This window comes from Rhipicephalus microplus, chromosome 9 (assembly GCF_043290135.1).
Source record: "Rhipicephalus microplus isolate Deutch F79 chromosome 9, USDA_Rmic, whole genome shotgun sequence".
NCBI classification, from domain to species: domain Eukaryota; kingdom Metazoa; phylum Arthropoda; class Arachnida; order Ixodida; family Ixodidae; genus Rhipicephalus; species Rhipicephalus microplus.
This window is the reverse complement of record NC_134708.1, coordinates 9817864-9836158: the sequence shown is the minus strand read 5'-3', so window position 1 is coordinate 9836158 and position 18295 is coordinate 9817864. Positions and strand designations below refer to the sequence as shown.

Here is an 18295-nt window from a genome sequence, read left to right as displayed (position 1 = left end):
GCCGCGCCGATTATGCCTTTGGGGGACAAACGATCGACAAACGATCGACAAACGACTGCCTTCGTTACGAGCCGCAAGGCGATGATCAAAACTGCACGCGATTCCTGTGGACAAATACACAAAGCCTCTAAATGACACAGTTTGTGGCATACAACGACGCGACCTGAACAATGATAGCGTGAGTATACAGGCTGTTCTATTTCTGTTTGATGGCTACCCTCGTATAAGCTTTTAGAACACCAATATATCAACCTCAACAATAACACCTGGACAATAATTGATTGATATGTGGGGTTTACTGTCCCAAAACCACGATATGATTATTATAGACGCCGTAGTGGAGGGCTCCGGAAATTTCGACCACCTGGGTCCATTAACGTGCACTTGAATCTGAGCACACGGGCCTACAGCATTTCCGCCCATCGGAAATGCAACCGCCGCGGCGGGGCTTCCCTGGTTCTGCGACCAATAGAGAGTATATGTACTTAAACTCAGCCGCAATGTGGCACAGAGGTGCGCCGGGCATGGCACCATTTTTGAGGTTTTTACGCAGCAGACGAGCCACTCTCACAACTGTGTCTACGTGATGGGTGTTGCGTGGTTTTCCCTGGCCCTCCGTGGCTCTTGTGCGCTGCATTTACAATACTGCGGTGTGGAAAGTTTCCTAGAGGTTTTCGTGCTGTGTGGACTTGTGCAAGTGACCGGGCAGCAGCACATTGTTACTACGTGTTGATGACGTAACACGAACGCAACCGATCCTTTGGCTGCTCTGCCGTGGTACCATGGGCATCGGCAGGCGGGGAGGGGGGGGGGGTGCAGGAGGAGCACTTGCCTTCCTCAAGCTACAAGAACCCTTAAGCACCCCACCCAAGCTATATGCCAGTGTTCTCCCATTTCCTTCACCACGATGCCACACCGGTTTGTACACCCAAAGATGAAATCCTGCCGACGACCATGTGTGGTACTGCTGTGAAACATGCTCCTCAGTCCCTACGCAGAGTCGCTGCCTGACCCCGTCCACAACAGGTACTACATTACCGAGGTGGCGGGACCCGTCGGCGATCCAACGAATACTTCACGAACGAAGTTGGCTCTCATTCTAGTGTACGTCGCGCGGATATCACCGACTCTCTGGTTCACGGGGCACACTTCATGACGCGGGAGCAATTAAACAGCTACGAGGCCTCGGGGACTCATAATTACGTCACCAGCGGTCTCGTGAAACAAGCACGGGTGAAGTTTTTTGTCATCGTCGCTGCAAAGGTAGGCTGTACGCAATGTACAGCACTCACGGATTGAAACAGGACACTCGTAGCGCGTGGCCGCCGGTGCATGTGCCACAGCTCATGGGTGCTCGCGGATCTAGGATGTTGCATTGTTGTATAGCGTGAGGGCTAGAACAGCTATACGGAGCAGGCTTACTCCTTCCTGTCGCTAAAGAACTGGCATTTAGTTCACAAAGTGCACACTGCCAGCGTGACGCTGCAAGACACGCATGCAGCCCGAATCGGGCGGACGGTGCGAACCATTTATATTGCGGCGCAAGCAGACGACGCTCTCGATCGGCGCCCTTCGACGATGGGGCAAGTAGGCTTCGCAAGTAAGAAATTGGATACCTCTAAGATGTCGTGCCTGAAATGCGCTCGTGGACACGATAAATAGCTGCACAAAAGCAGATAATGTATTCGAAGCTTTTTGTCACGACGAAAAAGAAAAGCAGCAACCATGGGCCCGTTTCCCTGCAGCATCAAAACAATGACTTAGTATTTTGTTGTTTCAGCAGCAAATAATGCGGCTATACTGTGTGGCAAGCATTTGTAGAACTGTCGGCCATGGAAGAACGAGCGAGCTTCTTGCATTTTTATTATTCTTGCATTTAGTGGCGTTAGGACCACTGTTTGCCCTAACGCCACTAACACAGGATATCATTTCCATGTTGCATCAAGGTACGTACGTATGCCACTCATTTTATTTCGTATCGAGGCAGAAACCTCGAGGTAAACTTTCCATGCTTTTGTGCACGTGATTGTCATGTCTACAAACACACGCAAGGCGCAATCTCCTAAATGAATTCTGTTTCTTATTTGCACAGCATATATCGCCTAAGCACGCAGAACGAGAGGGTTGTCAGCTGGCGTGGCAATAAAAGTGGTGCGCAGCGGCGAGCCAGTTCGGTCGACACGCGAATGTGCGTGAGCTTTGCAGCGCCACCCAGGCAGTGTACACATGGTGAACTACAGGCCGACAACTTGGCGGCCGAAAGGGGTAATCTGTCTCCGTAGGTGTTCTCCTCCTCGCAATGTACCACAATGCAACACATTGGTTCCGCACGCACCCACGAGTGGCAGCACATGTCCCCACGGCCACACGTTCCGAGTGTCCTGTTTCGACCCGTGAGTACTGTACCACGTCAGTGAATAGGCGGTCTATAGCCATCCGTAAAGTTAGCGATATAATAAGTAATCAATCACTGATGTGGCACCGAGCCCATGGCACTTTCTTGCCCCTATTCACAGGATCGGTAGCCAAGTTACTGACATTTTCTTTATGTTTTTCGCGCCCTACAAGTCACTTTCACAGTATCTAATTGCGTAAGCTAAACACTAGTTTATCTCACCGTCACTGTGCAGGTCCGCCACACACAGGCATTCAATGAAAAGCCGCTGCTGCCATGGCCACTGATTACTGCTGCACGACGGACAAGTTCTGTGGGCGCACCGCACGAGCTTAAATGACTTCTGTGGAGCATGCTCACATGTTGGAGCAGTGAGCCCCGCGAACTCTGTATTGCGACGGCGATTTGTCCAGGTCTTCTTTTCATACTCTGCTCAGCCATAGAGCTCTGCGCCTTGACGACAGCTCGGTTGTCTTCGCACACTCTCGTAATTTGACTTTCGGCCCCACACAGAAGCCTACCCGTTGAAAATTCTCGCTGTTGCTGCTACTGCGGTTGGAGCAACCGTAAATTGTGCTGTTGATCGTCGCTGACTCGATGTACCTCAACGAGTAACTACGAGCCGCGGCGCGGCCATTTATACAAGTCCATGCGACACGCAGCTGTAGTGGAAACTTCCAATGCCGCAGTATTGCTAATGGAACACACAAGTGCACGGAAGGCCAAAAAAAAAAAACAACACTCATCACGTAAGCAGAGCAAACACAGTAGCAAGCATGGGTCTTCTGCTGCGTGAAAGCAAAAGTAGCGTCCCTCCAAGCGCTCCGCTGCGCCACATTGCGGCTGATCTCCAGTTCATACTCTTTATAATGTGGCTTACCTTTATAACGACAGTCTTTCTTGGGGTACTTCGACGCAAAAATTTTGGTCTATCTCACTGTCTTTCTGTCTGTACATTTGCCTGTTTGTCCGCCATAATGATACCCCGAACGGCCAACCACATCCGCAGCGCCCACCAATATTGCTCAAGTTTGAGCGTTCATACTAGTGCGATTGTAAATTAAAAAAGCAAGTACTTCGCATCTCTGAGGCACTACAACAACACGTCAGTATTCTGTAAGTGTGTCCTTATACTAGAAAAAGCATACATAAATAATTTTAAGAACGGTAGCGTTTATCACGCTGAGCTAACAAAGCAACACTATGCTCAAAAAGGCAAGTTTTTTTAACGCTTTGCTTAGACGACACGGTGGTGGCACCTGCCCGTCGCTTTGCGTTCTACGCCTTATCGTCTCCGAGACAGGCGCGCACTCCTTCCTTCGTTTTCGAAGACAACTGCCAGATAGCGCTCGTGTCTAGCGTGCCTCGATGCGCTCGTTCGCCTTCGCTGCACGGATCGAGACACTCTAACGCAACGCCTCCATAATACTATTCACCGATTTTCTCGTGCACAACATCAAACAAACGTTTTCTTCACTCTCTCCGGACGCAAAACTATCGTCTTTCGACTACATTTGCAGTAAAACGTGCAGATACGGGGCTTATTTTTACGCGGAAAACTGCATTGTGAGCTTCATGCTTTTATAACCACTATTTATTTTTCTGTAGTTATGCATAATTAATGTGTGTTGTTGATGATGATATCTGTAGTTGGTGTTTTAAGGCAGAAACACTACGATATGGCTATGAGGTACGCCATAGTGAAGAACTCCGGAGATAGAAACAATCCTTAACGTGCCCTGAAATCTCACGGCCCACGGGCTTTTCGCAATCCGTCTCATATAAATTACAATGCCGTGTTGCGGAGAAAACTCGCGACCTTCGCTTCTGCCGAGCACCGCAACTACTAAACTACCACAGCGAATGGGTGCACACGGGCGCAACTCATGAAGAGGGCGAGAGGAAGGGAGGCGTAGTAAACAATAAACAGTTATCCTTTACCGTTAGGGGGATAGCGGGGGTTAAGTAAATAGCGTTACCGCGCAGCAAGCGTTCATTGCGGACCCCGTTTTATATAGTTTAGCGGGATAGAGTTTACGTGGTTTACGTGCCCCAGCTGGGATGGTGGCGCCACGTATCGGACGGTTAATAGGTTGAAGAACAGTGAAAAGGGGAAAAAAACGAGAATGTGAGCCAGTGTGACCGCGCGATGCAATGTTACAAGTTTATTTTAGTAATAATAAAAGTAAATAAACATGAACCACGCACAAAACGTGAAAACATTTATGTTGCCAATTTGTTTAGAGACGTTCGAAATGGAAAGCTATCGGAAAAACTACGCCTATTTGTCCATAATACTCGGTCATCGAAGCTAACTGAAGGCAAGCGAAGCCATTTTAAACTGTCGTTAGCTGTGAACGAAGTGAATCTTTGAAAAACTGCGCCAAAAACACTTCGAAGATGGCGTCTGAAAGCACCGCCATGTTTACCTACACTACGTACACCACGCTAACACGGTAACGTTATATCTCAAAAATAGCGTGCGTACGGTGAGCTGTACGGGTCACGTACGTTGCTGCGCATGCGCACTTCGAACCCGCTATCCCGGTAAGCCCGCTATCCCGCTAAGTCCGGTAAACTGGGAATGCTCATTGTCTAATGAGCATTCGCACGATCATTGCGCACAACTTTAGCACCGGACATACTCGAAAAATGCGACACGCTCACAGAACGTGCATATATAGGGAAACTCAGGAAGAAGTGCCAGAAAAGACCGGCCACATTACAAATTAAAAAAAAAAAACGTCGGTCACCAAAGGCGCCGTACACCTTTACCTGCAGTTGTACTACGTGCTTTCACCAGCGAGTGCGACAGACTGGAACGACAACGATCCATCTCGTATTTCTCGACGTTTAGCTGCAGTGCCCCCCCCCCCTTTTTTTTTTACTCTCACGTATACATCCAAGCATCCGATCATATTGAAGCTCAGCTTTTATATATATATATATATATATATATATATAGAATCTAGGGTCTGATGTAAATCCCTTTGTCTCTTTCTGTGGGAATGCGCAGGTTCTCGACTGGGTGGAACAGTTTTGCGGCGCCAAGGTTCTCTCCCTCGGTGCCATGTACGTCAGTGTACCACCAGGTGAGAAGGGCCAGTCTCATTTGTTCCCTCTTTTCCTCTTCCTAAGTGTAGGGTAGCCAATAGAACATTATCTATCTATCTATCTATCTATCTATCTATCTATCTATCTATCTATCTATCTATCTATCTATCTATCTATCTATCTATCTATCTATTTGCCTATGTCTGGGTACTCTAGTGAGCAATGAAACTTCAGCATGCCTCTAATGAACACACTTCATACTCATTTTAATAAATCTTGTGTGCCAGTGCACTTTCTTTTGCTTTTTGAGTCTGTTAGCACGTCAAAACACTATATATAGGATCGGTAGTATAGTTATTCTGTCAGTGAAGACTGATTTTAACTTGTTGTAGACCACCTTTAGTACGGGAGGGTAAGCCAAATCGAGGAATATGACTATCTAGTCATGGCATGAATACCGTGGCCATCCTCATTCCTTCAGTACTCAATACTTGCGTTCCCGCCGCAGCAGGTGGCCACGGACAGCTGGCGCTGCACCAGAATGCCAACTTCCTGCCCTTCTCCGACGACGAGGAACGCCTCGTCTCGGTGTGGACGGCAATCGACTGCCCCGGAGTCAACTCGCTGTTCGCAGTGCCCGGTTCGCACAAGGGTCCCGCATTCCAGCACAGCGTCGAAGACGTGCGTATAGCTCTCCAGCTGGCCTAGCCTTCTGTCACTTCTCGCATGATGCGAAAAGCGAGCCTCATTTCGAGCTTACAGAGCATCGCGCAGGTGCACCACCACAGTATCTGGAAATGTAGTCGACTAAGGTTGCACAGCGGGCTTGTTGGTTATTCATGTTGTTCGAGGTATAGCGCATCCAGCACGGACAGAGAAGAAGACACAGAACACATACATAGCGCCGTGTATGTGTTCTGTGTCTTCTTCTCTGTCCCGTCCTGGATGCGCTATACCTCGAACAGTATCTGGAATCATCGTCATATTGCATAGCTCAACCGCAACATTTGGCCCCGGATTCACAATGCGTGAACGGATCGTCCCCCGATCTTGCCATGATGCGGTCACCTCACTGACTTTGCTGTTGTCGCTGTCGTTGCCTCCACTGATTGGCCGAAGTTCACGACGGCAAGCCGATCGGTATAGTCGAGGCTCATGAGAACGCGCGAGCCAAACATTATAACGCGGAACGCGGCCTGAAGTTTACGAATGATTTATTTATTTATTTATTTATTTATTTATTTATTTATTTATTTAATTTATTTATTTATTTATACAATACTGCAGGCCACAAATGGGCCCAAGCAGGAGGGGGGGTGTTACAGAGCCGTTAGAACAATTATACAATTTTTGGCGAGGTAAAAACAATAAACAGGACAATACAAAATATTTTGAAAACACTGTAAAATATTAATACAAAATTTTACAAGTCAAACATTTGATCAATAGATTTCAGATTATTGTCAGATGAAAGAATTTCATGCGGGAGGTTATTCCAGTCGGTTATAGTGCGGGGAAAAAAAGAATACTTAAAATTGTTAGTGCGCGCTGTGATAGGCGAGAACTTTGCAGAATGGTAATTCCTGGTGGGATGCGATGGTAACGGAGTCAGGAAGGCCGATGTTTCGAGTCTGACATTTCCGTGTGATAATTGGAAAAGAAATTTTAGCCTATTCATTTTGCGTCGAGATTCCAAAGTAGGGATTTTATTCATCTGCATTAGTTCTGTCGGGGAGTCATAACGGCGGTATCGGTTGTAAATGAAGCGGACGGCTAATCTTTGGATTTTTTCGAGATTGTCAATGTCTTTTGTAGTATGTGGATCCCAGACTATGCATGCGTATTCAAGGCATGGTCGTACTATTGAGTTATACGCAAGAAGCTTTATGTTCGCAGGCGAATTTTTCAGTTTATGTCTTAGTAAGCCTAGTTTTCGTCGTGCTGAGGCGCATACTTTAAGAATGTGGGAGGACCATGTTAGATTACTAGTAATTGTAACGCCAAGATATTTAAAGCTATCAGTTCACGAGATAGGAAGACCATTGATTGTGTACTGATGTTCATAGGGTAGCTTTTTGTTAGTAATACGCCTAAATACGGTTTTCTCAGTATTTAGTTTCATGTCCCAAAGGTCGCACCAATTATTTATTGCGTCAAGGCTATCATTTAGAATTTGCTGATCATTAGAAGAATTAATTGTGCTGGATAACAAACAGTCATATGCAAATAATCGTATTTCAACGCCTTCTTTGACACATGATACTACATCGTTAATATAAATCAGGAAAAGTAATGGTCCCAGATCACTTCCCTGGGGGACGCCGGAGTTAACAGGAAGGAAGTCTGAATGAGAGACATTTATATCTACAAATTGAACGCGGGAATGCAGGTAAGATTTTATCCAGTTTACGATTGTAGATGGAAGACCCAGTAAATTAAGCTTGAAAATTAACTTTGAATGGGAAATTCTGTCGAAGGCTTTACTGAAATCTATGAAAACTACGTCGGTTTGGCCTGATTTGTCAATTACCGCAGAGAACGAATGAATAGAAGTAATAAGCTGAGTAGTGGTAGAAAGGCCCTTACGAAACCCATGCTGAAATGGTGACAGAATATTACGCTCATATAAGAAGTTCAAAATGTAGTTCGAAATAATGTGCTCCATGAGTTTACAACACGACACAGTTAGTGATATGGGCCTATAGTTTGTTACGATGGCATTATCTCCTTTTTTAAACACTGGGACCACCCGGGCGATGAGCCAGTCTTTCGGGACAATGCCTTGCGACAATGCAATGCTCAGTGTCACCTGGAAATCGCCCCCTCTTTTCGCGACCAATTATGCCGCAAACCCAAATGACGACGCCATATAAGCACAAAATCCACGGCCGGTGGCTGATTTGAGCATCGCTAGCTGCATATGTCACGGCGGCCGCCGCGGGACGCCACGAGGAGCCCGTGCGCGCTTATGCGTCAATTTACTTGCTCAGAGGACTTCCCCAATGTTGTCACTTTGTCTGTCTTGTCATCGCTGGGATGTCGGGCTGGTCAAGCTGCCTTATATCGAAGCTTTTTTTTCCCGCATTCCAGACCACTAATTGCACCATTCTTTCATGCATGAGTGTAAACATTAATGTACACAATGGCGTGCTGTGGTGAAATGAACTTCAAGTTTCAAGGGTCCCCGATCGCCATTATCATCAGACGCATGTTTTGCCATAAGAAGTGTTCACAGCAGGGGAATCATTGTGCAATTATTGAACGACACAGAATACTGAACGAACCTGCTCACAACGTTTCCTTGTGTTTCATGTTGTGTCGCTCCACTATTTCAGAAAGTTGCCATAACAATGCTCATTAAAAGTTTGTGCGGTGCGACAGCGTACAGGCAGCCGGTGGCATTGGCGCCCCCCTTCGCGTTAGAAGGCGTGGGAGGAGCTTCACTGCCCGCTTTCATGCGCGCCTCTATGATATACCAACACATCATCATCACGCAGGGCATCATAATCGACCCAATGTTCGAGGATGTCGGGGCTGTGGCTGTGGACGCGCAACCAGGCGACGCAGTGTTTATCCACCCGAGGCTCGTGCACGGAACAGCACCGAACCGCTCGAACACTTACCGCAAGGTACCAGCTGCTACGCAACGAACAATGGGTGACATTTAGCAATACCGTGTTTTGCTGGCGTACTTACATGCTTCGCTCATAATCTCGTGTTTATTGATTGCTTTCATAATTTGATTCATTTGTTTCCAAGTGGCCATCGATTGTGTGACATATATAATAAACGGGAGGAAGAAGCGTATATACTATAGATCGGTTTTAGCAAGCTCAATGTGCATATGCGTATAGACCTGGAGGTGCAGTCACAATTTTTATATATTTAGGGAAGGGGGGGTAGCATTTTATATTTTTAGGGTGTGTGTTGTATGTGTGAGTGTATATATACACATCTAAAATTATTTTCTTACCACGGCTGCGCTAGACGTGCACCGTGACGACTGAAAATATCGCTAAGAAACTTAGCGATATTTTCAGTCGTCACAATGCACCAGCAAGCCCAAATTTCAACATTACGTGCACCTTCATTCAGCTCCCTGCAGAATGGTGCTACCGGAGGCAATCATTGCAATTGCGGCTTTGCGTTAAGCAGTGCAACCCCGTTATTGACAGACGGGGCTGCAGTGCAGACAGACGAGCACACGCTCTCGTATTTAAAGAATTATCACTACTTAGGTCACGCCTCGTTTTAGTATGCGTTTGTTTGTCGGACCTCTACCCGCAGAATCGTCTGCTCATTGAGGACGTTTTTTTCGATGACATTTGGTACAGAATCTTTTTTTAATACACACGCCTTTCAAAAAACACGTCAATGCCAATATCACGTGCATGTCTGGACTTGACACACCGCTACCTTCACAAAACTTTCCTTCCACTTTCGCAGGAAATGATTTCGCACTACGCCCACAGCGGTGTCCGGTATATTGACAAGCCGACAGCCAATCAGGTGACTTCATGCTTTTCCTCATTGTGATCCCAGTATTTGGCCGTATTTACTTCTAGTCGGACCTATTACGTTTTAACTGAGTAGATAAAAAGACGTTATCGAATAGGTTAATGTAATTTCTTCATATCCGTCGGTTGACAACGCATGAAACGAAGTCACTTTTGCATCACATACGGGCCCGATCACTTCACCATGACTGGTGGCTCGCGTGATTTGGCCAAACATTCGGAGTATTTCCCCAGTTCTAGTTCTTATGAAGCGCGGTTCGCAATAAACAGCAACTGTGACCCAACGGAACACTCCTAGTTGCAAACGACTTCGAAAACAAAACAGTTTGTTTCTCGTGTGCGTTAGGACACCCTATATCTCGCACTACTTTACGCACGCAGCTGGCATATTTATCGCTGCTTAATTGAACACTTTCTCCCACCACCTAGGACTACTGGAAGGACAGCGCCTACATCGTTCGCAGTGCCGACAGCCGTCTCTGAAGAGGAAGCACGAAGATTGAGTGCACCGTTCCCTTCACCGTTAGCTGTATAGAACCCTGAACCAAAAAAAAATTATATTCAACCGCAAAGCTCTGTCCGCAAGAATCGCAATTGTTTTTTTTTTTTTTGTAGCCTTCTCACAACACTTGGGTTGATTGGCTGTTGTCCTTGAACGCACTGCTATACCCAATCAACGAAGACTGGACTACTGCCGTTCGTGCTAATGCGAATCTGGCTCTGGGCGCATTTGGTTACACAAATCAGGCTTTCTGTAATAGCTAGGGCTCCGTGTTTTCGGAGTTTCTTTTTCCTAAACTTCGGAGGTATTCTTCGCAGTTTTCTTTTTTTAGAACATTCAGCGTTTATCGGAGCCCATTTCTATTAGATCGCCAATTACCCAAAATTCGGTATTTACGTTTGCGTTATGGGTTGTTTCAATGTCTTATTCATTTTATTTCCGATGAAAATGCTTTGCATTTTTGCTGATAATCCTGTTTTTGCAACCTTTCATTTTTTTTCACTTCTGTTGATTTACCTTGTTAATAAAACTACTGGTACGCCATGCTGCAAGCTCACGAAAGTGTACGTTTGGGCATGAGCAGGCGCTATATATAATGCAGCTACCTCTCAGCTTTTTCTCTCAGCCTCTTATTATGGATGAAAAATAAAGAACCTATTATTATTATCATTACTCCCGGTACTCCGAAACCATAGCTATGATAACTCACTTCTAAAACATGTGAACATACGAAGCGTGTGTTAGACGTCCGGAAGGTATGAAAGCGCAATACGTGTATACGCACAAACTTCAGTACTTCAACACAAAGGACCTGCATTTGTTCCTATTACAACGTTAAAGCTTGTTGTAATAGCCGCGAGCATATTTTACGATGTTGCTGCCACTAATTGAGGTGCACTCCTTTCTATTGATAATTGTAAACCTAGAAAATGCCCTATCAACGTTGAAGATTTCCTTTTAAAATCGATACCTAAATCTAAATCTAAATCAGAACTATAAAAATGTTACCAGCCAATTTTATCATTTTTTTTATTTATCAGAATACATGAAGTCCTAGTAATAGCATATATCTTACATGGCATTCGATCGTCACCTCGACTAAGGAAACAGTCTCACTCATGCACTCGCCAATGTTCTCCAAAGGCGGAGTCACAGGCCAACCCGCTCATGACGTCAGTCCTGAATGCACGCCTATTAGTACAGGCTTCTGTGACACCATATTTAAGAACGAAGTGCCGCCGGATTCTAAAGTTGTGCCCCACAATGGCGTCCTCGCTTCTGACTGTCATATTATCGCTGTTATTACTGAATACTGTGCTATGCGTTGGCTATTTATTCATGTCCTCTGGCACGTAAAGTACGCTCCCTAGTGCAATAACCACTCCTATAGTGCCCAGATGCAAACGAGGTTGATCCCTTTTAAGCATAGCAAAATGTGCAAGGTGAGCACCGTAAGGGCAATCGGTCACAAAGGCAATACAGGCGATATATAAAAAAAGTATCATCGAGCAAACGCTTAGCTTTTGCTCAATGATAGTAGGGTACCTACGCTTACAGTTTAGATACTATGCTAAATACAGGACACACACCAACCTTAAAGGGACAGTAAAGTCAAATAACAATTTACGTAAGAGTGAAAGCTCAATGTGAGACAACACCTAAAACGACAATATTATCAACAACAGTGCCCTACTTACCGAGAAATCAAGGTAAATGCACAACAATACGAGCGCCGTAGTAGGACATTTTCAAAATGATCCCGATGACATCAGACGGACCGCCTACTATTAATCACCAGTAATCGATCTAACTGCACCAAATAAAGAACTGTCTGTGCGTCAGGAGACACAATAAAATGCTGCTTGTTCGTTTCTGTTTGATTTGTGGAAAAAAGAACCACTAGACGTTACTATGGGGAATGGCGCGAGTGGTTCAAAAATTCAATTTTCGAGTGGTTACACAGGACATGCGGTGTCATCTAGCGGGGCGCAGTTCAAACAAAAGCGTCTGCAATCTCGGAGTAAATGGAGGGAAATCGATCAATGGCCGTTTTTGCTGCTGTGGCTCCAACTGCTTTCGGTATGCTGCTACTAGCGCATTAAAGCCGGGCAACGTTGTACACGACAACAGTGACGTCAAACGGATCGGTCGGTCCGCTTCTTGAGGCGGGTAATTTGGAAGTGTGGCAGCTTGGGCTAGTTGGTATGGCATGACGATAGTTATAGCGCGAGAACAAAACGACGACACAAAGCTCGTGTCTTTCGTGTCCTTCTTGTCTCTGTGTCGTCGTTTTGTTCTCGCGCTATAACTATCGTCATGGGTAATTTGAAGCGCGCTAACGCGATGCGGACTACTAAAACGTGATTTTATTTCAAAATATGCCCTTCCTTGGCACAAAAGTAACACTACGAGGTTTTTGGAGCACCATTTTAACAATCAAGTTCGACTTAATAGACTTGAGTGTCCCTTTAATCAGAAAAGAATTCCAAGGCACTGGACCAGCCATTCGAAGCTGGTTGAGATCTGTCCTTCCGTCGTCACGGCACATCTAGGTGTTCTGTGACGGCACCCCACAACATCAGTGCCGAGCACCTAGTACGGAAGGGCACAGCCAACCTTGACCGACACACAGGAAGACCCACAAAAGCACTTGAGCGCGTCCGGGATAACTGCTTGCTCTCCGTAAGAAAGTAGAGCACGGCCAACTTTCTCCAGCGGGCAAACTTTTCGCGCAGCCGACGGCGGTGACGGCGCCCGCCAACGAGCGCGTCCAAACTCTTTCCGACCAATCGCGCGCGCGGAACGGCGGTGGCGGCCATCTTGTGGCGATCCACCAAGGCGCAACGTCAAGGTGGTTACCCCTGGCTACGGCGCAGACGCCGGTCGAATATCGACGAGGTTCCCGTTGAAAGCCGCGCCGGTGCTTGCTCGCTTGTACAAACTCGGGCGACACGCGGGCGCGAGCACCGGGCCGCACTGGCGCGGAAAACAGGCACCAAGACCCACTTTTCGAGAGAAGGACGGCACGGAGCCGCCGGACATCAACCGTTCATACGACGCGCGGGGGGCGGCTTGGAGGTCACTCTTTCATTCCGAGCGCAAGACGATTCTGCCAAGATGTGAACACATTCACGGAGACATCAGCGGAGAGTGCGAGGCGGTAAGTGAAAAGCAAAGCAGTGTAGTAATAAGGTAACAAGGTTAGCGAGTTGATAATCGTGTCTGCCGCTGTGGAGCAGGGCATGATTATGATGCTCGGCTGCTAATCAGAGTGGTCGCGGGTTCGATACCGGTCGCATTTCGATGGAGGCGGAACGCCAGACACCCGTGTATACTGAACGATGTCGTTTCACGTTAAAGAACACCGGATGTTCGTAATTTTCGGAGCCCTCCACTACGGCGTCTCTAATAATCATATCTTGGTGTATGGGCATAAAAATCCCAGATATTATTATTATTGAGCTGCAAATCACGCCAACTTGATATAAGAGCAGTAGGTGATGCCAACCTATTATAAGAGCGACAGCACGAGGGACACCAACAGAAAACATACGAGTACTATCTAATACGATTTTTTAACAAAGCTCAACGCACCAATAACCAACAACGTACATGCGTAAGATCCTAAGTCCCACGAAAAACAATTGTTAAACATGTCTGCCTCGCAACCTAGCAAGCAAACGGAAGGTTGATATATACAATCATCCCGCATCACTTCCACGGCAAAGGTTTGCGCGAATTACCGAGCCCCTTCATGTTTGTGCTTCAACATGATGACAGCGTTATTGAACGAACCCACATCAAAGGATTATCACTCGTGTTGTCATGTTTGTCGTCCTGGCTTCTCTCTTGTGTCCGCGTTTCCACAACGCGTTGCTTAACATGTTGTAACCTTGCCGACTAACCTTCAATGCTATATAGCGCCGCTATCTCCACAGTGCGCCGTCGGTCGCCTTACGTGACGCGCCTGCATGACAGCGTTGGCCGGGTAAACAACAAAAGTGACTAAACGTGAAGAAGACTATTCGAGCGTGTTTTTTTTTTCATGTTATCACTGGGGGTTAACTGATCAATTTCGCTTCCAGCCTCTTCTGGGCTCATGTCATAAGCGATTCCTCCCATTCCTCTCACGTGACACTGAGTTATGCAGGTACATGCCTTCGTTCCAAATTAGTATGACTCGCGTGTGTGACATCACAGTTGAACTTACTGCTCACGAGCGAAAACTAGCGATTCCACCAATGAACACATAAAGTAGAACTTCATGTGGAAAACAAGAAAGCTATCAAAGACCGAGGAAGCTAGCGCGCATCGTGCTTTCGAGTGCAAGTTATAAGCCACAATTTTTGCTTACGTGGTTGTCACAGCCCACTAGGTCGACCCCCCCCCCCCCTATTTTTCCTATTTATTTATAAAATCGCGTTTAGTATGATATACTTTTCCAGTTTTTATAACACATTCAACAACATTTAACATAAATACCAGCATATCTGAGAAACGATTTTAAGAAGGTGCGATTATTCTTCCCTTCAAGAAAACTTGTGCGATCAGAGAAACTTTGAAAGGTAGAGCACCCCAACAGTCCGAAATCTGCAACGGGATATCCGAGTCCTCCTGTTTGTCTGAAATTCTGCACTGCACTGTGACAGCTAAATCGTGTACTCTTTTCATCCTCCCTCACCTTTCTGTTTCCCCTTACCCCTTCCAGAGTGCAGAGCAGCAAGCCAAACATTTTCTTCTGGTTACCCTTCTACCTTTTAGCTCATATTTCTCTCTGCCTCATTTCGATCAGATGCCTAGAAATCCATTCCTTAATTATGCACTACCAGCTTACAGCGCTTCGTCTTGTTGCTTCTTTCCTTGCCCCATCCTAGCGGTGTTTCCAGAATTTGATTATGCACGAAGAAGCCAGCATTACCACTTCATTTCAACTTACAAGACTTCATAACCTCCGAGTAATTAGCTCTACCACGGGCGAAAGACGTCATATTATGGTAAAACGTTGGCTTTTTAAGAGGTACATCGTTGCCAGCGAGGAAGTTTAACGTCTTCTTGCGTTTCTTGACAGCTGGTCACCCGCGTAGGTTACATGGCGATTTCGGCAAACGTTGGCCTCTATCAAAATACTAAACACACCTGCATCTATGATCACCACCCACAGTAAAAAAAAAAAAAGGAGCCAGAAGCTTACTCCAAGCCGCGCAAGGCTTCGTACAGTAAAACTGCACGAGTCTGATCACTAATCTCGTTACATATGTATACCTCTAGCTGGTTTCTATGCTTTAGCTATAGGTGATGCAAGTTGAGTCTAGGTTGCTTCTAGATCGTTGCTGTGCTTTTTAACCATATATGTTACGCTAGGTTACTCAGTCCAGAGAGGTTCGAGTTCAACCAGGGACAGACACGACACGGACGTCCAAACTGCAGCGACAAACTCGCGCTGAAACCAAGCGGGCCCGTCGTCGTCGGCGAAGGCCTTCCATCCCCTAGGCGTCTTCTCCCAGCAGCCGCTGATTTTTCCGATTCTCTAAAATTTTTTTTCGCTGTTTCGCAGTCTGAATCTTCAACTCACCGCCGCAGTTTCGCAGCCGTTTGTTGGGTTAACTGTTGCATTTTTCATATTTAGGGGACGAATGATGAGTACTGAGTTTTACTCAATTTTTATAGCACACAGCCTTTTGTCACGATGGTTGTTTGGTAGGCCACCTATTGGCATAGTTTTCAGCAATCGACTCTCGAGGGACGATTTACTAAACAGTTTTGCCATTAAAAAGAATATTCGAAGAACGCAGTGCTCGATGAAGAAACCTGCAGAGTTTGTGCGCAAGCAATCGGAAGCATGCACGGCGTCCTTTCCATGCAGGATACGGTCGACAACATCCTAGATAACTTTTGCGCAAGTTTATTCTTGAGAAGTGGTGAAGTAACCTGATACGTCAGCTGCGCCGAATTATTATATAAGACACACAACTCTCCGAAACCCACCACTACGGCGTGCCTTGTATTTATATGTGCTTTTGGCACGTTTTTGTTAGAGTTTTTCACAAATTCAAAATTTCGTACTTTACATAATTGCTTCATTGAGTTTAATGAACAACTGATTACTCTTATCAGCATGTGCAACGTTAAGGAACTTCAGGGAGGTCTGAATTTCCAGAGCCCGCCACTACGTGATCTCTCATGATCATATGGTGGTTTTGGGAAGTTACGCTGGCAGCGCTCGTCGTTATCGTTAGTGTTTGTTTGTTTTTTTCGTCAGTTGTGTGTTTTTCACTGTAGCGTGCCATAATTATGTACCAACAAGCCCAACTCTCCATTTAAAACCACCACGATTATTGTTATTAACCATGCGCAAAACTTTAAAGCATAGTTACAGTACTTTCTCAAGTGCACCTATAATCTAAGGATGAACAAGACACTTACACCTTACTGTTTGTAATGCTTTACTGTGATAAATCAGTGCACGAATGATCTCCGATGCCAGGGCCCACTCTCTTATGACCTAGTACACAAATTCTTGAGTACAAGACTTTGTGTATCAGTGTAAGTGTGGACTTGTGACCGAATGCACAAAGCTTTGGTTAACGTTATGTCCAGCATGAGGATTGATTGCAAACTCCTCATTCGAAATTACAATTTCAGAATAAGTTGCTTTTTTTTAATGTGGAGTGTGTGCTACCTGATATATTCGAAGCTCTTGCAGGGAATATATTATTTACAGCAAGGTTGATTTACCTCTAGCCCACGCGTTTCTAGGACGGAGATTCTGACCAGCTCCAGTACATATGTATACGAAATGGACAAAGTGAAGACACAGAATAGAGATGGCGCACTCTGCAAGCTGCGAAGTCTCCTTGCTTGTTGTTGAGTTTTCTTTTTTTTTTTTGTCAATTTCTCACCAGCAGTCACATGAATGCAGGCAGAAAAATGGGAACATGCAAAAGCAGAGGATGCGTTGAAAGGTTATGATTCCGACGAAGTACGCCACGATTTGCAAATCTCTCACTCCGAAGAAACCGTAGTCTACAGCGCCAACGCAAATGCAGTCTCATTGGTAATCCGTCCTCCTGAATGTTGCGGCCCCGGAAATTTCTTCCCGCTTCTTTTATTCACCGTTCATCAAAGTGGAGCGAAGAAGCACTGCGAAGCGAAATTCACAAAATTAGTAAATGCTGCATGTTGCGAGTATTAAAACAAAAAAAGTAAACGGTCGTAAATGAAAGGGGGGAGGGCCAACAGAGCTGCGTTTTTTGACGCTTAGCTACGTTTCAAACTGGGGAAGCAGAAATGGCAGCTTCTCTTACCCCAACCTCTCCTCCTCTTCCTCTTCCTCAGCTGGATTTCATCTGCTAAAAGCCATGTCCTCGTTTACTCGTTTCGGGTGAATAAGTTATTCTTCCTGACCACATAAGCAAGCCTTGATAACCCCGAAAACAAGTCTTATCACTCGATCAACGACACATAATTCAAAACCAGTGGCATAAATTGCTCAATTCGTGCGTTTAGTCAGGGTAGTCCTACTGGTCGCGACACGATGCACTAGCGCACGAGCAGCAGCCTGAACATAGGAATATTTCTAGTGAGTTGAGTTGAAGCATACTGCAATGCTCGCGGAGAAAGCAATAACGAGGTAAAAAGGTAAATGATGGCGTGAATAAGGGAATGTTGTTTAGATGCGGACGAGCATGTAGTCCTAATTTCAATTAGTGCAGTTTCATGTCCCAAAAGGGAAAGTGTGTCGAGCCTGCCAGTGTAAAAATCTCAAGTTCAAAACCCATTACTGCAAAAGCCTCCTTCGACCTCTTTATCTCCTTCGTTGTTCTGTTC

General features: G+C 45.9%; 2 protein-coding genes across 10 annotated transcripts in view; both read left to right on the top strand.

Annotated features, from left to right (window-relative positions):
• The window catches only part of LOC119163463 (phytanoyl-CoA dioxygenase, peroxisomal), a 54208-nt gene extending 43068 nt beyond the window's left edge, over positions 1-11140 (top strand). Inside the window, exons 4-8 of one of the 2 annotated variants that reach the window (XM_075873111.1) lie at positions 5412-5487; positions 5961-6130; positions 8947-9078; positions 9896-9958; positions 10396-11140. In XM_075873111.1, coding sequence (XP_075729226.1) covers positions 5412-5487; positions 5961-6130; positions 8947-9078; positions 9896-9958; positions 10396-10449 — 495 coding nt within the window. In that variant the 3' untranslated portion in view covers positions 10450-11140. Of the gene's footprint in view, positions 1-5411; positions 5488-5957; positions 6131-8946; positions 9079-9895; positions 9959-10395 lie in introns of both variants that reach the window. The other variant, XM_075873110.1, reaches the window with a different exon arrangement.
• Positions 11141-13330: 2190 nt separating this feature from the next.
• Positions 13331-18295, top strand: part of LOC119164848 (uncharacterized) — a 49298-nt gene continuing 44333 nt past the window's right edge. For 5 of the 8 annotated variants that reach the window (XM_075873106.1, XM_075873101.1, XM_075873105.1 and 2 more), the window contains exon 1: positions 13332-13628. The gene's annotated coding sequence lies outside the window, so the exon portion shown is untranslated. Of the gene's footprint in view, positions 13629-18295 lie in introns of all 8 variants that reach the window. The other 3 variants (XM_075873107.1, XM_075873103.1, XM_075873102.1) reach the window with 2 other exon arrangements.